Source organism: Mus musculus, chromosome 7, assembly GCF_000001635.26.
Source record: "Mus musculus strain C57BL/6J chromosome 7, GRCm38.p6 C57BL/6J".
In the NCBI taxonomy this organism is placed as follows: domain Eukaryota; kingdom Metazoa; phylum Chordata; class Mammalia; order Rodentia; family Muridae; genus Mus; species Mus musculus.
Genome location: NC_000073.6, coordinates 125,788,280 through 125,805,693, shown reverse-complemented (window position 1 = coordinate 125,805,693; position 17,414 = coordinate 125,788,280). Strand labels below are relative to the sequence as shown.

The 17,414-nt window shown below is 46.8% G+C and overlaps 1 protein-coding gene across 8 annotated transcripts in view; it reads right to left on the bottom strand.

Moving 5' to 3' along the window:
- Positions 1-17,414, bottom strand: part of D430042O09Rik (RIKEN cDNA D430042O09 gene) — a 166,941-nt gene that overhangs the window by 69,102 nt on the left and 80,425 nt on the right. For all 8 annotated transcript variants that reach the window (XM_030242515.1, NM_001081022.2, NM_001358287.1 and 5 more), the window contains 2 exons: positions 10,214-10,478; positions 7,989-8,120 (listed from right to left, as the gene is read on the bottom strand). In XM_030242515.1, coding sequence (XP_030098375.1) covers positions 7,989-8,120; positions 10,214-10,478 — 397 coding nt within the window. The remainder of the gene's footprint in view (positions 1-7,988; positions 8,121-10,213; positions 10,479-17,414) is intronic.

The following is a 17,414-nucleotide window of genomic DNA, read 5'->3' as shown; positions in this document are numbered from 1 at the left end:
GGACGTTTTCTAGTCAGACCATTACAGATGATGTGCCTTAAGAAAATGGGGTGAACCTCCAGAAAACAGAGCCACCTAAATCTGTAAAGGGCCTGTTACTGGGCAGCCTCGGAATTGTAGCTCAATATGACAATGAATGTCTGCAGTGGGAAGTGGCACTGACAGTTCATCTGACAGAAGTACTCCAGCTTCCACAGTGAGTCCTCCCTCTGTTGTTCCATGTCCACTGGCCTAGAGACTGCCAGACAGCTGTGGGAGATGCTCACTCACATTCATCTCCAAACTCTAAGTGGGAGATGGGGAGAGACACGTTAAAACACCCAAGTCTCTCTGCTGAACTCCACCCACCCTGGCAGCATTGTAAGAGGCTCCTAACACTAGGCTACTTCTCCCACGCCTACAGACTTCCCCACCTTAAACGCAGGCCCCACTGTGATGGGATATTGCAGCATTTCCTAGAAGATGCGATACCAGCACTCAGGAGGCAAAAGCAAAGGGATCGTGACTAACAGGACCACTACTTGAAGCATTTCACGGTAGAGAAATTATTAGGCAGGGAAAAGCAATAGCTGGCTTGCCTGGCTTGTTGAGGCATACTCTAGTTTGTTTTGGGTCTCTCCATGGCAGGTGCTACCTACAGCCCTGTATAATAATTACTTTTCTCTCTGCTCTGACAAATGCATAGTAAAAAGGCAACTCAAGGAATCTTGGCTCACAGTTGGAGGCTAACAGTCTATTATAATAGAGATGTGGCAGCAGAAGCTGAGACAGTGGTCAACACTGTGCCCAAAGTCAAGAATCACAGAGGAAAGTGTTCAGGTCCCCTTCCCCTCCCATTCAGCCCCTGGAGTAGGGCTGCTCCCCATTCAGGGTGGGTCTCCTGAAGATTTGGTCTCCTAGGTGATTCTCAGTCCTGTCAAGCCGACAAGGAAGCTGAACCATCCCACTTGAACATTCATTCTTTTCCTGCATCCCTGATGTATGATTTTCAGGGAAGGCAACTATGGGTCTAGACGAAAATGACATCTCTTTCCTCATGGGTGTTATATCTTTCTGAGCCACAGATAGATTTATGCCACATGAGCCTGCAAGTACACAGCTTTGCAGTGAGCTTGCAGTGGCCAGACAAATGGCTAAGGATGGCTTCACCCCCGTGGCCAGCCTGCTATTGCGTTCCAAGGAACTTGGCTGGGGATGTTCAACTCTGCTTGTGATAGTTGTCAAATTGATGATTTTTAACTAAAACCCAAATGGCTAGGTACATCTGTGAAGAATTTTTCTTATTAAATCATTTGAAGTGAGAGGACCCACCTCTAGTCAGGATCTTTTGAGGCGGGAAGATCCACCTTTAATCTAGACCATACCTTCTGGTGGCAGCCTATGTAAATGACATGGAAGAAGGAAGCCTTTGCCTGCTTGTTCTTGCTCTTGCTGGCAAGTTCATCCACTGTTGGACTAGATGGACCACCCTGGTAACCACTCTAATAAATCCTCTTTATCTGCCTGTCTATCTATCTATCTATCTATCTATCTATCTATCTATCTAATCATCCATCCATCCATCCATCCATCCATTCATCCATCCATCCATTCTATCAGCTCTGTTATCTAGAGAGCCCTAATACACTGCTCTAAGAACAAATACCAGGAGCAGCTGGTGATCTGAACTTTATCAGACAGACCCAGTGACATGCATTTTCTTATGTAAGCATGTGATGATTAATCTTAGTTGTGAAGGGTCAGCCTGGGAGATTAGTGGAACACACCTCTATGTGATTGTGAGGTGTTTCCTGACAAGTCTAGATCTTCAGAGTTCCGACCCAGTGAACAGATTATCTCTTCAAGGAGCTATGGTGGCAGTACTGAGAGCTGGTGAAAAGTAAGGGGCAGGGCCTAGTTGAATGAGGTCGAGCCCTAGAGACATGTCCCTGGGGGCCTATGTCTTACACTGGGCTCTTCCTGTATTCCCCCTTTCCTCTCCTTCTTGTCCACCATGAAGAAGTTGTTCCCAGGCACACTCTGGCCACCATGATATTCTGCCTTAAAACACACCAGGAAACACAATCCAAGTGACCAGGGAAGAAACCTTCTGAAACTGTCAGCCAAATTAAATCCTGCTCCTTTAAGCTGCCTCTGTCAGTCATTTGGTCACAGCGATGAGAAAAGTAAGAAAAACATGGTGCATCTTCTCTGCCTTAGCTACAGCTGCTTCAGCACATGGCCTGCGTGACTGACTCCAACATGGAAGGAACGTGCACCTGCTTCTATCGTCCTGACTCAGGGACCTTCACAGCACCCGTGCTGTCACTCGGGGTAGGACTCTTTCTGGACTCTTCTCCCTGCCCACGGAGGCTGCAGACTGGCCCAGAAAACAGGGTTTTAGAACCCACGCTGTGACTACTAAGAAAGGAACATTCTTTCCCCCTTTAGGTTTGCACAGCAGAGAAAGGGAAAGGTTGCCTGGAGCCCCTGGGCCATTTCTGGGACATGCCGGTCATCTTGTGTGTGAGAAGTGGTTCCCATAGTGAGTTTCCTCACCAGCAATCATAGAGGCATCTGAGAACTCTTGGAAAGAAATGCTTAGGCAATTTATATCCACTGAATCTGATAGGATGGGGTAGGAAGCTCCACCACTCTGAGGCAAGTTCAAGTTTGAGAACCACTTAATCTGAGGAAACCACTGCTAAGTTCAGAACAAATAGCCTTGTGATAACAGCCTGAGCACCTGGACCTTATGCCTTAGACTTCACCCACAGACACGGGCTTGTGTGTCTATCCCACAGACATGGGCTTGTGTGTCTTTGGTGAGCCACTGACTCACTTCCTTTGTTACTTAAGGGGTTTGATTTTTCCTTTCCTTTCTTTTTGAGACAGTCTCATGTAGCCCAGGCTAGTCACACACTCACTATGCAGTTGGGTCTGACCTTGAATGCCTGATACAATTGCTTTCACTTCCCAGGTACTGGGGTTGCAGGTGTGCATCAACATACCCAGTCAGTTTGATGTTTTCCCACTCGATGTTAATGAGGACTGACTGGAATGTTATGAGACTCTGGACTTTGACATATGGTGCTTGTGCTGCAGGTGTTTGGACAGGAACACTAACTACAGGGCTGTCAGCATCCTCTAACTCAACCCATGCTGAGGGTGTTACTGTATTTCTGCAGCTGGTGGCTTATCTGGGAGAAGTGTCTCTGATATATCACTTTCCTAGATCACCCTGACAACAGGGACAGCAAACTTTCTGCATCAAAGACAAATGTTCACTCACCTTCCAGAAGACAAGAGGTCTCTGGGAGGAGATTCCAGTATTTTTAGAAAGCTTATGGTTAGACACTGAAGCAATACAAGCTAGGAGTGAGAACCAGGGACCTTGACAGCAAGGAAGAGGGATAGTGCTACATGTTGTTTGTATATTTAATTGACATAAGGTCTGGGTTTAGCCAAAGAAAAGGGAGTAAGAGGAGAAACAGTGTTTTTGTGAGTGCAAGAAGTGGGTTACCCTTTTAGAATGGCAGACTAGTTCATTAAACAAACAATCGTTCACTGAAGCACAACTCTGGTGTGAATATTACAAAAGTTGGTTTATAAAAAGGAATCTGTTTGAAGACATGGTGAAGGAGAGAACTGTGAAATAGAACAGGGCCAGGAGCAGGCAGGCAGAAGGTGAACACAGCACCTGGGAGGTCTACTCAAGGTACCCATGATGCTGAAAAGAGCTGCCACAAGCTGAAAGCTGAGCATGGCTTATAATGGACTCAAGGGTGACAGTGAGAGAGCAAGAGTGACCTGGAAACCGCCAGGAGTGAGGGGTATGGGAAGGTTAAGGGTGTATATGCCTCAAAATTACCAGTGACTGTACAAAACAACAGCAACAACAATACTAATGATGTCTAATGGGATTAAAAACCTGCAGGGAGTTAAAATGAATAGTGATAAAATTTAAAATTGGAGGGGAATAAACATTTAGAGCTGAAGGTCTATCCACTAAATTAGAATCGGCAAATGTGCTAATTTAAAGTAGACACTAATAAGTCAAGAATATACATTACAATCTCCAGTAATGAGTAAAAGAATAAAAGAATGTATAACTAACAAGCTAATATGGAGGGGAAAGAGGAATAATACAAGGTAATTTGTTCAAAAGAAGGCAAGAGAAGGAAAAAAGAGAGACTCGAAATAGGCAAAACAAATAAAAAAACAGATAATAAGATTGCAGGTTTAAACTCAAATATATCAGCAATTACATTAAATGTAAATGGACTAAATGCTCCCATTAAAACACACAGATTGTTGGAGGATAAAAATAAAAGCCAATTGCATATTGCTTACAAAACAAAACAAAACAACCCAAACCTTTATATAAAGATGTAGAAAGTTTGAAAGAATGAAAACAAGATACAGGCCATAAACACTGGCCAAAAGAAACCGAAGGCAAAGCGACATGACACAAGTGACTGAGAGGTAACATAACAATGAAAGGCTCATTTGCAAGAGTGACTGAATAAGTCTTTTTATACACACAAACCACAACCCACTACACAGACACAAGTTAACATGCAGCCCACCCTCAATGGTGTACACATTCAAGCTCCCTCTGCCTACTGTTGTGGTTTGAAACACTTTTCCTGAAACCTATACCCACTACAAAGCCGAGTACTTCATCTGGGGTCAGTCAAGAGACCATGATTGCCCATCCTGGGAGGAGAGACTCAAACTCCTTTGGGTCTACTGAGAGATGCTGTACCCTTGTGGCACTGTCTGCAAAGTCATCTATGGCTGTCTTGGTCATCAATCTGCTGGCTTCTGAAGACACCTTTGGCCACTGTGATCTAATTGTAGCTAGAACACTGTGGTAACAAGGTCATTTTTCCACTTTCACCTCAGCTACCAAACAAGGTATTTGGCTGGTAGGTGAGCCAGGTACACTGGATAGCCTGTGTAATAGGCTATAGCCGGTATCCAGCCAATAACCTTTCATGGTAACTACCTTTAATACTGATAAACTCTTCAAAGTGAGGACTTCATCTCACAGCATCTAGGGAACAACTCCCAGGAACTGCGGCTGATAGGATTTCCTACAGATGACTTGGTAATTTGTGGATTCCTATATGCTTCTATATGTATTTCTTTGCCATGGAACCAGAAATGTGTCCACCTCAGACACCCATCATCCACCCCTGGGCGCCTTCTCATTTCCTGCTCTTGTTTCCCCTTTCCCATGTCTCCTCAATCAATTAGACCATGACCAAACTTGGGAGAGAAGATTATGAATTTGTTTATTAGGCTCTGTCAAAGCGACAGAGCTGAGTTGAATCTTAAATCATATCTTCTAAGAAGATGATGGGCTGGACACATGGTTCAGTGTTACTATATGCGCAAGGCTCTGGCTTAGTCACTAGCAGTGTACACACACTCACATGAATCAATACACACAACGTATGTACACACATTCATATGCACATACACGGCATATGCACACATGCACATATGCACACATGGACCTATTAAATTCTAGTCCCAATGTATATGGTTGTGTCTTCATTTGGACAAAAGGGGTCTCTGCAAATGATGAAGATAAAATGTGGCCACAGGGTGGATGCAGTGTGCCTGGTGACTATAGAACTGCTAAGTTTGAAAACAAAGATATCTATCCAGGAGTGTGCCATGGTCTGGGTCATTCTGCTATAAACCACAGAGCTACAGAAGATAGGAGAGAGCCTGGAGCAACCTTTCCTATACCTGTGGAGGATGTTCCTGTCAACACCTTGACTTACCTAAGCAACTGTGCATGCACAGTTCAAGGAGCCCTGAAAACAAATCCAGGGAACACTATGACTTTAGTTCAAATATGGCTTATTTCTAAAGTGTTAATATTAAATATGAATATTAATATACATTCATCAGGGCTGGGTTATAGGCTGCAGTAAAGCATGAGGTTCTCTGAAGGTAAGTTTTAATTGTCAACGTGACAGTCCTCCTCAATGAGGGACTATCTAGGTCAGGGAGGGCATTAAGTTGCTTTTGTCTGGGTATCTTGTCACAGGAATGGGAAATAAAAACTATAGGTTCCTCACCTAGCATTGGAAAAAGTAATTTAAAATAATAATAATAATACTTTAATGAGCACTAAAAAACCCCTGTAGCATGATTCAAACTTGGATTTTCGGAAATGCTGCTTATGGCTAGACTGACTGGATATGCTCTATGCAAGAATAGCTCAATTAGAACATGAGGGCTGCATGGGTCATAAGTAAAAGTGAAGGAGGCTCTACAGCCCAGGTTCTTTAATCCTGGTTCCATGGCAAAGAAATACACAAGTGCATAGGAATCACATATTACCAAGTTGTCTGTAGGAAACCCTTTGCTGGATGCGTGAGCTTGGACAGACTCTTTAAGTCTCTGTGCCTGTGTCCTTTGTGTGACGTGTTGGTAATGCAGTAGCTACTGACTGCACTGTTTGAAGGTGTGACGCTGGTGCAGCTTGGGGGCTCATTTAGGACTTTGTTAGGACTGGCTCTTCATGTTATTACTTGCATATGGATAAAATAACCATGGCACATCCCCTCTAAGAAAGGAGTCCCAGATGCAGAGGAGGTGGGTTGGAAAGAGAATGACCACCACCACAGGCCCGATGCTAAGACATTTGTACCCAGTGGCAGCAACAGTAAAGCTTCCTGTGCTGAGATGGAAACCCATGCTGTGGACAGTGAGCCTGGAGCAAGGACTCTGAACAGGAGCCATGGGGCCCATTGGGAGGACGCACAGGGACACCGCTATTTCCCCACTGCTGCAGGGTTGAGCAGCCTTTCACTTTGTCCCATCAGCCTCCTCCTCCTTCCTAGCTCCTCTCTAGTCAAAGCCAGCATAGTCAAAGCTGCCAGAGCTTCTGCCAGCAGACATGCTCCATGTGATCTTTGCATTTCGGAACAGTGCACCTTTATGACCCCATCAGCTGCAGAGAGCATGACTGACTGGCTGTTCTTGACTGGGCTGTGGCACATCTCGGTTAGTGGTCACAATGGCCTGAGAGGCTGTGTCCATGCACATACACAAACCCTGGGGCCCGGGGCTGACCCTCCACTGCTAGTGGCAGAAACTCAGAACCTGCCCCAACCATGTGACTGCCAAACCTGAGCTTTCCCACCCTTCTTTGCTCTCTGGCTTCTCTTGGCCCTCCATTCTCAGACAGTATTTACTGGAAGGGCAGAGGTAGACTGCTGGTACAGAGTAATCACCTAGATCCAGCCGTTCCTGAAGGTCATCCTGCTTTTCACTTCTCAGTGTTTTAGTTGCTATTGGAAACAACCTGTCTTGTGGGGTTTTGTGAAGTGTGTGTGTGTGTGTGTGTGTGTGTGTGTATATATATATGTATATATGTGTGTGTATACACATGTGTGGGAGCCAGCTGCTAAAGTCAAATGTCTTTATCACTTTCCAACTTGATTTTTCTGAATCAGGGTCTCTCACTGACCCTGAACTAATTGGTGTGGCTAGCCCACCAGTAAGTCCCAGGGATCCTCCTATTTCTGCCTCCCCAGTGCTGGGATTGCAGGTATGTGCTGTTACAGCTTTTTAATGGTGCTGGGGATCCCAACCCATGTCCTTAGGCTTGCACAGCAAGCAACTACAGTGTCATCTCCTAGTCTCAGGGCTTATACTTGTAAGTCTCTTCCTACTACTAGCTTTGGTAGCTGTGAACCAGATAACGCGTGGGTGCTGCACCGACTAGACCTCTGGCTACAGACACACCAGCAGATTAAACCTGCCAACCCTCATAGCCATGCAGAAAACTCCTTTTCAAAGCCTCTTGTTTGTTTGTTTGTTTGTTTGTTTGTTTGTTTTTGAGAACTCTGAATCAACACATTGGCTCAAGGTTAGCTCAGTCGTCCAAGAAGCATAAGGAAGAAGCGACCTTCATCATGGTGCCCACTGGGAGTATCCACCTCAACCCCCAACCCACTTAACTCAGGGCCCCCAACACGTACTGGAACAGGCTCTCTCCTGCTCTGGGAACACAGCTGGGGGCTGTGGATTCAGGACAGAGTCTGGTTTGCTGGGGATGAAGACCTCAGCATTCTCCTTCCGCTTAGCAGATAAAATCCGGTCCATCTTATTACCTGTGGGGAAACAATGGATTCCGTCAGCCTCTGAGAACAGGGAATGCATTTCTCTCAGACATTTGTTTACCGTTTGTTCACTTATTCAATCAACAAATATTTATTGAACTCTACTGTGCCAGGGGCCTTGCTAGTAGGAGATTTGGGGAATACTGTAGACAGCACTGATAAATAAATGAGACACCTTGGAACAGACAAAGGTTTCAGTGTCTACCATTTCCAGACAGGAGAGGTCCTTCCTAACAAGTGTGTGCTCACACAGAGACAGCGACTGCTGAGGCACTTGCTCAGAATGTTAGGGTGGTTGGCCAGCCAATGAGGTGCTGGCTTTAATTGGTCCAAGTAATGGTGCCAGCAAGGGCATCTTGGAGATGAAGGGGCACAGCAAGAAGCATTCACAGTCCTCAGGGGCTCATTGCCTAGCTAGAGAGAAGAAGAGCTGAACAGAGGAGGAAATAGGATGCAGACAGAAGTCATGAAGCATGGAGCTATAGGACAAAGCTGGCAAAGATGCCCAGGCTAGTGATGAAGAGAGATCCTCGTGGATGACGAGTGTATTACCAGGCCCAAGGTGGGGCTATCCCAGATTCAGGAACACCTGCAAAGACTGGACGAAGGCTTGGGAACTGAGGCCTGTCCTGGCTGGAGGTTTAGATGGCAGCCAAACTCACCCTCTTCAGATCAATGTTTCCACAAAAACCCTTAGCACTAGTGGCACACAGGAGACTTCCGATGCCAGGTGGCAGATGGTATTTTATGAATTTGCGTGTATTGTGGAGCTGGAGATAGAATCCAGAACCTGGGTATTAGGCATGTTAGGCCAGTGTGTTTTACTCTGAGCCCCAGCCTTAGACCTGAATGCATTTCTGTATTTTAATGTATATGGGAAAACGTGTAACTAGCATGTCAAACCTTTGAAGGACATGAAAGTCACACACAGGTCAAGTGTAGAGAGGAGGCCAAAGGGCACATGAGAAAACACCTAAAGACCCCAAAGGCAGGAACAGTGATTGGTCTCTTGTACTCAGGGAACTCCTGTCCTGGAAAACAAGCAAACCCAGAAGGCACAAACAATGCACTGACATCCTCCCTTGCTCACACCAGTGGGCTCTGGCCACACTGACACTTTTCTTTTCCTGTGCTTTGATCCGCTACGCTCTGCCCCTCTTGGAGCCCCTGTGCCTGCTATTTCCTGCCCTAGGAAGGCTGGGTCACTGGGAACACTGCCCTGACAATTCCAGCTACAGCAGCCCACCCCCACCCCCACCCCCACCAGCATTTGCTAGAACTGTCAGAGGTCACCTAGCAGCAGGTGTCTCTGGCCACTCACGTCCCACTTCACTGGTGTTCCCTCTACTTCCCAAGGTTGTTTTCTGTAGAACAGAAGCTGGAAAGTAGCAGCTATTCCTGCCTGCCTAGCTTCCTTCTTATCCCTCAGATTCCCCTTAGCTACACCTTCCCTGCACATGAATAGGTGGAGACAAAACCCTTTAGTCCTGTTAGCTAGCCCGGCTCATCAGCCCCAAAGAAAGAAGTTCTGAACTGGCAGAGACCTGTGGTAGACTGCTACTGTGGTTTTTTTTTTTTTTTTTTTTTTTTTTTTGAGAGCCAACCCTGGGCTTTGGGGAGAAAGAAACTGACTTTCTAGTGATGCTATAAGGCCATTCTAGGAAGGCAACTGTGCCTCTGAATGCCTGAAAGTCACCTTAGAATGGAACTAAGTTGGGAAATCTGATAGAAGAGAAGCAATAGGAGGGGGGAGAGGAAGAAAAAGGGGAGAGGAAAAGGGGGGCTATAGGACAGGAGGGAGGGGAGAGAGGACAGGAGAGAGGAGAAGGAAGGACAATGGGCCTACTCCAGCTCTAGTCTTTACAGGTATCCAAGGCCAGCTGGAGTGCACTAACTCTCTTACAGCACACTGGGGACAGTTTCTATGGGAAGGTCCTCAGTCTTTGGAAGTCTTTAGGAACCTTTCCCTGTAGTGTTCAGGGACCAGCTGAATTCATGCTGTACTGGAATTTACTCTGTGTTGAATTCCAATAACTAGATGCCGAGACACTCAAGGCCAAGAAAAGCTCATGAGAAGCGCTCACCTTTAGAAGCTGGGTTAAACTCCATTACCACAAGGGTGTCTGTGGCCTGGGGATGCCGGCCTTCCAGTTCCTGGTCCTTGGGGACATCCTTCTGTACTGCATCATGGCTGGGAAGTGGACATTCATCTCTGTTGTGGACTGGCAGGACAGGGTCCTCAGTCTCCGTCTCAGAGAGGACGTCTTCCTCAATAGAGTCGTACTCGTCGCTGGAGCCGTCCTCTTGGGTCTGGAGGCTTGTGCTGAGCCCCAGGCCTTTTCTCAGCTCCTGCAGAAAGCCCAGGAGAGGTGAAAGGTGAGGCCTTGTATGGAACCAAAGAACAGCTCCAGCCAACAACCAGCAGCACCTCAGCCAGATGCTGGGGCTGCTTTGAGGATGGGAAAGCAAAGGTCAGAGGGCACGAACATGAGGGGTGCTGTGAGGAGACACCATGACCATGGCGACTATAAAAGAAAGCATTTACTTGGGGCTTGCTTACAGTTTCAGGGGCTTGGTCCTTTGCCACATTAAGTTTATTGCATGTGAATTTAAAGTGAATTTAAAGCCGGACAACCCAAACTGACTGATGATGGACACCTGTATATGAGAGCTGCCACTGGCATGGGCTCAGGAAACAAGGGACACGTGGCTGGAAGAGAAGGATCCTATCATGCAGTAACTCTGAGGTTCCACAGGACAGAGCTTGTCAGTGTTGAACCTGAGTATTAAGCTGGGCAGATTTCTAAGTGATGAGCTGAGGGGTCTGCTTTCCTCTAGCAGATGAGGAAAATGAAGAGGTGGCAGACAGACCCGAAGGAGGACTGCCAGAGGGAGGACGGCCAGGGAAAGGGATCTAGGGCTCATTTTCTTCTACCCAGAGTGCAGAAGATGATGCCACTAGCAGACCTTCTATCAGCAAAGTGCATGCTGGAGAGAAAACCAAAGCAGTAGCAAGCCCTCCCCTGTAGCTCGTGGATGCCTTGGGCTACTTTAGCAGAGACAGGCTTATCAGGAAAGATTAGGGAGGAAAGGAAATCCTGATGGAGGGAATCCTACAGACATCCACAGTGAGCCCACACGGTCTCTGACAACACCCAGCTACCACACACACTTAAGAGAGAACCGAACCAAAGACCGAATGAAAAACAAAGCTGCCCGAGTGCCAGTCTACCGGCAGGAAGGGACCCAGAAGAGACTCATCCCCAAACACATGCTGTCCTCACCAAGGAAGCAAGGTTCTGGGGACTGCACCTGGGCTGTGAGGGCAGAGCCTGGACCCAGAGACCCCCTCCCAGGCTGGGACTGGCTTTGAAAGTGCTGGGGTTTGAGGGATCCTTTCTTCCTCTTGTCTCAAACGTCTGTCTGGTGTTCCACAAGTTAAATGGATGTGAATCTTGTTGGGGGTGTGGGGGGCATGCAGTGGATAATTGTAGATTTAATAAAAGTCCACAGAAGATGTCCCCTGGCACCTGAAAACATGTGCCCTTCATGTTTGCCAAGATGAAGGATTTGCCAAGATCACCAAGGCAGGCCTGATAAAATTATGGGGTAATCGTAAGAGAGAGGCAGGAAGAGGAACATCAACAAGAGCTAAGAATGGAAACATACATCAGGAAGAAGAGGAGATGCTCGGGTGCTGGCTCTGAAAGGAAAGGATGGGGCCAAGCAGAACAGGTGCCTCTAGGCAGGTTCTTTCCTGAAGCCTGAAGAAGAAACACAGATCTGCCAACCCCTGGAGTTTGGCCTCATGACAGTAAGTTTCAATCTCCAACTCCCAGTACTGTCAGATAAGCTGCTAAGGTGATAGGAAGTTATAGCAGCAGCGGGAACACAATACAAATGCTGTCTTTTCCAGCTCCTTCTCTCACTGTCCCACCTGTACCAGTACCAGGGAAGGTTACTTAGCAATGGCACAACTATCTGGAGCACAGTGGGGCTTGGTAAGTACTTGCTGAATGAGTAAACTATATAGAAGCCTGGGTGCTGACTTAGTAGGAATAGGACACACATCTACACCTCAGAAGAGGGGACATCGATGACAGGACCCTTACCAAGTTAATTTACTCCTCTGAGATACACTTTGGTCTCCATCAAATGGCTTACCCTGCCCCTGACACACTGTATTGTGATAATAAAGCCATGGTCTGAACTGGGCTTAGTTTTTACCCAACAAGAGGACATCTGGCAATGGCTAGTGCCATTTTCATCACAAAGTGTGTTGAGAGAGAGTGCTTCTGACAGCTAGTAGGTGGGAGCCAGCAGGGATGCTGCTGGACTTTCTAGAAGGCAGCAGACAGCATCCACCTCAAAGAATGATCTGGTCACAGTGCCGACTGCGTTGAGGTCAAGAAGCCCTGTGTTAGAGCAAGCTCAGGTTCACCACTAGTGCGCAAAAGATAACGTAGGATCTTCTAGTTGTCCATGCTGAGATGGTCTGCACGGGCCTCAATCGAGCCACATGAGGTCCTGGCTCATGTCATCGAAGCCTGGCTGTTGTGGGTAGTTGGAGGTCAACAGACTTTCTCTCTTCAGGGAAATGTGAGTTCCTGGGTGGCCTGCTGTTGAATGGCAGGCAGCATCAGCTTTAACTCAGTCTTTTACCACAGTCTAATGCTCTGAGCTCTATACAACACTCAGGTCCTTCTCCTTTGATCGTCACAATAAGCAGGTCAGACAAAAAACCCGCAGCCCTGTGATCATTTGAACTTGGTAATAACTCTCAGTGGGGTGAGCTTAAGTTCCTAGGAAAACGTGTCTCTGTTCACGAGGCCCTACGTTTTGGGCCAGTTACTTTTAAGATGAAGAAATGGGAACCAGCCGAGAGGATGATTCCTTCCACTGTCCCTGAAACCCCACTCTGTCCCAGGGCCCAGAGCAGTCCCCACTGATCCCCATTCACAGCTAATTCCAGGCAGGAGACACTGGGGTCCATCAGCCAGGGCCAATAAACAGGGTTCTTCTGCTACTTTAACACCTTCCCAGGGCTGCACCTCTCCATCTGTGACTGCATCCTAGATGCATGGTGCTCCCCAAAGAAGAGAGCTCCTCAACTCATAACTTCTCAAGTGATTAAGTGGCAGAGGTGGAACTTCTGCTCTCAGCCATCAGTCCTTACTCCTAGAAACCCACAGATAATGCTGACTTGTTTTCAACATAGCCCACCAGCAGGGAACATGATGGGGTAGTTCTCCTTTGCTAAGACAGCCATTCCATAAGAGATCCTCCACTGTCCAGTCTGCTCCTGGGTCACAAACTGTTCACAGTATATCACTTATGCTTTAACTTTAAGGGCCCACGCTTGTGTGCATGCGTGCGTGCGTGCGTGCGTGCGTGCGTGCATGCGTGGGTGCGTGTGTGTGTGTGTGTGTGTGTGTGTGTGTGTGTGTGTGTAAATACTGGAGCCAGAACTCAGGACCTTGCACATGGCAGGTAAGTGCTGCTCTACCACTGAGTTACAACCCAGCTCTTGATTTGAATCAGGGTCTCCCTAGTCATGTGCCCATGCTTACTGGGATGCTGTGCTGATGTCACAGCAGAAACAAGGAGACAAGACCTCTGCCCTTACCACAGCAAACAGTGTGCTATGTGAGTTGGCAGAAAAAAAGCTAAAGGCAATTAATTCCCAGGGCTCCCTGTCCGTTCATTATTTACTAAGTTGATGGATAATTTAAGAACTCAGGCTATATCATAGATTGGTGCCCAATCCAATTGTCATCAGAAAGACATCATCCAGCACCTGATGGGAGCAGAGACCCTCAGCCAAACACTAGGCAGAACCAAGAGAACCCCAGCAGAAGACAGGGAGGAAGGACTGTAGGAGCCAGAAGGGTTGAGGACACCATGAAAACAGCACACAGAATTAACTAAGCAGGGCTCGTAGGGGCTCACAGAGACTGTACTGACGATCATGGAGCCTGCATAGGTCTGTGCTAGGTCCTCTGCATGTATGTTATGGCTCTGTAGCTTAGTGTCCTTGTGGGACTCCTGTGTATGTTGAGGGTGTCTCTAACTCTTTTTCCTGCATTTGGAATCCTTTTCTCCCTATTGGCTTGCTTTATCCAGCCTTGAAATGAGGGTTTGTGCCTAGTCTTATTTGTTAATTTGTTGTGCCATGTTTAGTTGAAATCCCTGGGAGGAATGTCCTTTTTTGGGGGAGGGAGGGAATAAAAGAGGAGTGGATCTGGAGAGAGGGGAGGTGGAAGTGGGCTGGGAAAAGTGTAGAGAGGGGTGAACTGTAGTCAGGATGTAAAGCATGAGAATAATAATTTTTTTAAAAACTAGTATTTTTTATGGCAAAGAACATGAATTTCAATAATCCTTCTGTTTTAACCTGCTTTCTTTTCTTATGCAGTCAATGTAAATGTAAAGACCATATTGTATTTACAAGAGTGCACACATGCGCATACACACACACACACACACACACACACACACACACACACACCCTAGACTCTACATGGTTGTTCTTTTTCACTAAGAAAAAGACTCCATTTGCTCACAGGAGGTGAGTGACCTGGGGAAGCTGGGATGCTCATGTGATGGGAAACCATCTGCTCCAGAGACACAAGGGAACTGAGCTAAGCAGCTCTATCCCCTAGAAAGGAGCCCATTCAGACCTTCCTATCTGCGAGAGCAGGACCTGGGCTGCAGTGACAGCTTGGAAAGCCAATCTGCCTGCATTTCTAAGCGGTGCCCTGCTGTGGGATCCACGAGGGGCTTTCAAGCTGTCACCCAGAATTTTCTCTGGAAAAACTTACTTTACTCTTTGCTTTAAAACTTGGTTATACTCAATTTCAGTGCTCAGTGTTTCAAATGCTAACTTCAGAAACATTCTACCAAAGCCTTCCATGTGGGGGCCAAGGTACAGACATCCCAGGAACTGAGCTGATGACTGGGCACACAAGATGCCCTCCCCATGGGAGCTGGAATGCTTAAGGGATCGGACACTGCAGATAGAAGGTGTGGCTATAGAAACCACTCCTAAAATGTACCCAGGTCTTGATGTCCAGGAGTACAGCATCCTCTACAAGCCTCCTCTCTCTGCTGGGCTAGGAGCGAAAGCAGGTGACTATCAAATGCCAAGGTGACAGTAACAGTGACAACAACAGCATCCATGTCGTCGGTAACAACTACAGCAGTTTAACTGCCGAGTTGCTGCTGTATATCATGTTATATGTACATATCAATTCTCTGTGCACCTCGTTGTAGCCCTCTGGGGCAGTCGATGGCATCATTTTGGCTCAGTGGGATGAAAGGCAAGCCCAAGGTCACATAGCTGGTAATAGCAGAGCCAGTGTTCAGATAATAACTGGCTGGGTCCACAGCTAGGCTGTGTGCTGTGACCACAGGTACCAATACAGAGAGGCCGATCTCCTGAAGAACTGACGGCTTGTGCTGGATGACTGCCGTCACTGATCAGCAGGGGTCTGGTAACCTTTGACACAGCTGCCAGGAGCCAGTACATGTCTGTAGGATGTCTGGATGTGGAATGTCTCATACAAGGCTGTGATTTGAACCCTTAGTCCTCAGCTGATGGCACTCTGAGAATGGACAGAAACTCTGAGGGAAGCTTTGTAGGTTATAGCCTGGCCCTGGCTTCAGCGCTCTCTGCTCCCTAGTCTGCTTCCATGTGTACAGCCTGCCCTGCTGCATAAACCAAGCCTTTCCTCTGATGGAATGACACTTGTGGATCCATGAGTCTTTTTCTGAGGAAAGTCCCTAAGCTAGCACACGGTGAACATGAGTGGAGGGAGCTTACACCCTGGACTAGCCTTAGGGAGGAGAATGCAGCCAAGGTCACTCACGCCTCCCTCCTGGGCTCGAGGCTTTTTATCCTGCACTAGTTGATATGTTATACTTGTTCATTCATGTACTTAAGAAATATTTTGTGGGTCAGTAAGGTGGCACAGTGGGCAAAAGCAATTGCCACCAAGCTTGATGACCTGAGTTTGATTCCCAGAACTGACATGATAATTTGCACAAATTATCCTCTGACCTCCACAAGTATGCATGCATGAGTATACATACACATACAAACAAAAATAAATGTAATTTTTAAAATTAAGAAAAGGGGCAGAGAGATGGCTCAGGGGGCAGAGGTGTTCACACCAGCCTGATGACCAGATGGAAGGAAGAAGCCTGCGACTACAAGTTTTCCTTTCATCTCCACACATGGACACATCTGTATACTTAAATAAGCAAATGTAAAAAAAAATTAACTAAAAACTAGGTATTTTGGTGAAGATATCTGTCTCTCCTAAGCAGACAGAGATGATAAAGGCAAGGAAGAGAGTGATGAGCAGGAGAGACGAAGCTCCTGTTCTCATGGGGCTCCTGATAGGGCAACAAGGACAGCCATTGCTAAGACACCTCCCACAGCCCGGCAGCGGCTCTCGAGTCACACACTTAATAGGATATGACCTGTAGCCTAACTTTAGGGCCCACTCTTTGTGTGTGTGTATGTGTGTGCGGTGTATCTGTGTGTGTGTAGTTGTGGTATGTGTGTGGTGTATGTGTGTGCATGTGTGTGTGTATGTGGTTGTGGTGTGTGTGTATGTATGTGGTTGTGGTGTGTATGTGGTTGTGGTATGTGTGTATGTGGGGTGTGGGGTGTATGTGTGTGTATGCGTGTATGTAGTTGTGGTGTGTGTGTATGTGGTGTGTGTGTATGTGGTGTGTGTATGTGGTATGTGTGTGTGTGGTGTGTGTGTATGTGGTGTGTGTGTATGTGGTGTGTGTGTGTGTGTGTGTGTGTGTGTGTGTGTGTTTAAATGCTGAGGATGGAATCCAGGACCTGGTACACAGCAGGTAAGTGAACTACAGATTTAGCTCTTGGCTTTATGAATCAGGATCTCACTACGTTTCCCAAGTTATCTTTGGACTTATCATGTAGCACAGTCTGGCCTAGAATTTGTGATCCTCCTGCCTCTACCTCCTGCTTTCTGGGTTTACAGGAATGTCTCACCATGCCAAGGTATACTTTGCACATTTTAAAATTACTTTCTTCTACATCACTTTCCATAGAACTATGACTAAGAAAATTTTGAATTATACTATGTATGATTCAAATATTGTACAAGAGATGAAAAGCAGGCTCAATAAAGTGCTTATCATGCAAACATGTTTGGATCCCAGAATTTACATAAAAGTTGGGCAGATGAGATTGCTAACTATAATCCCAGCATTTGGGAAGAAGAGACAGGGGACTAAGATAGCTAGCTAGAC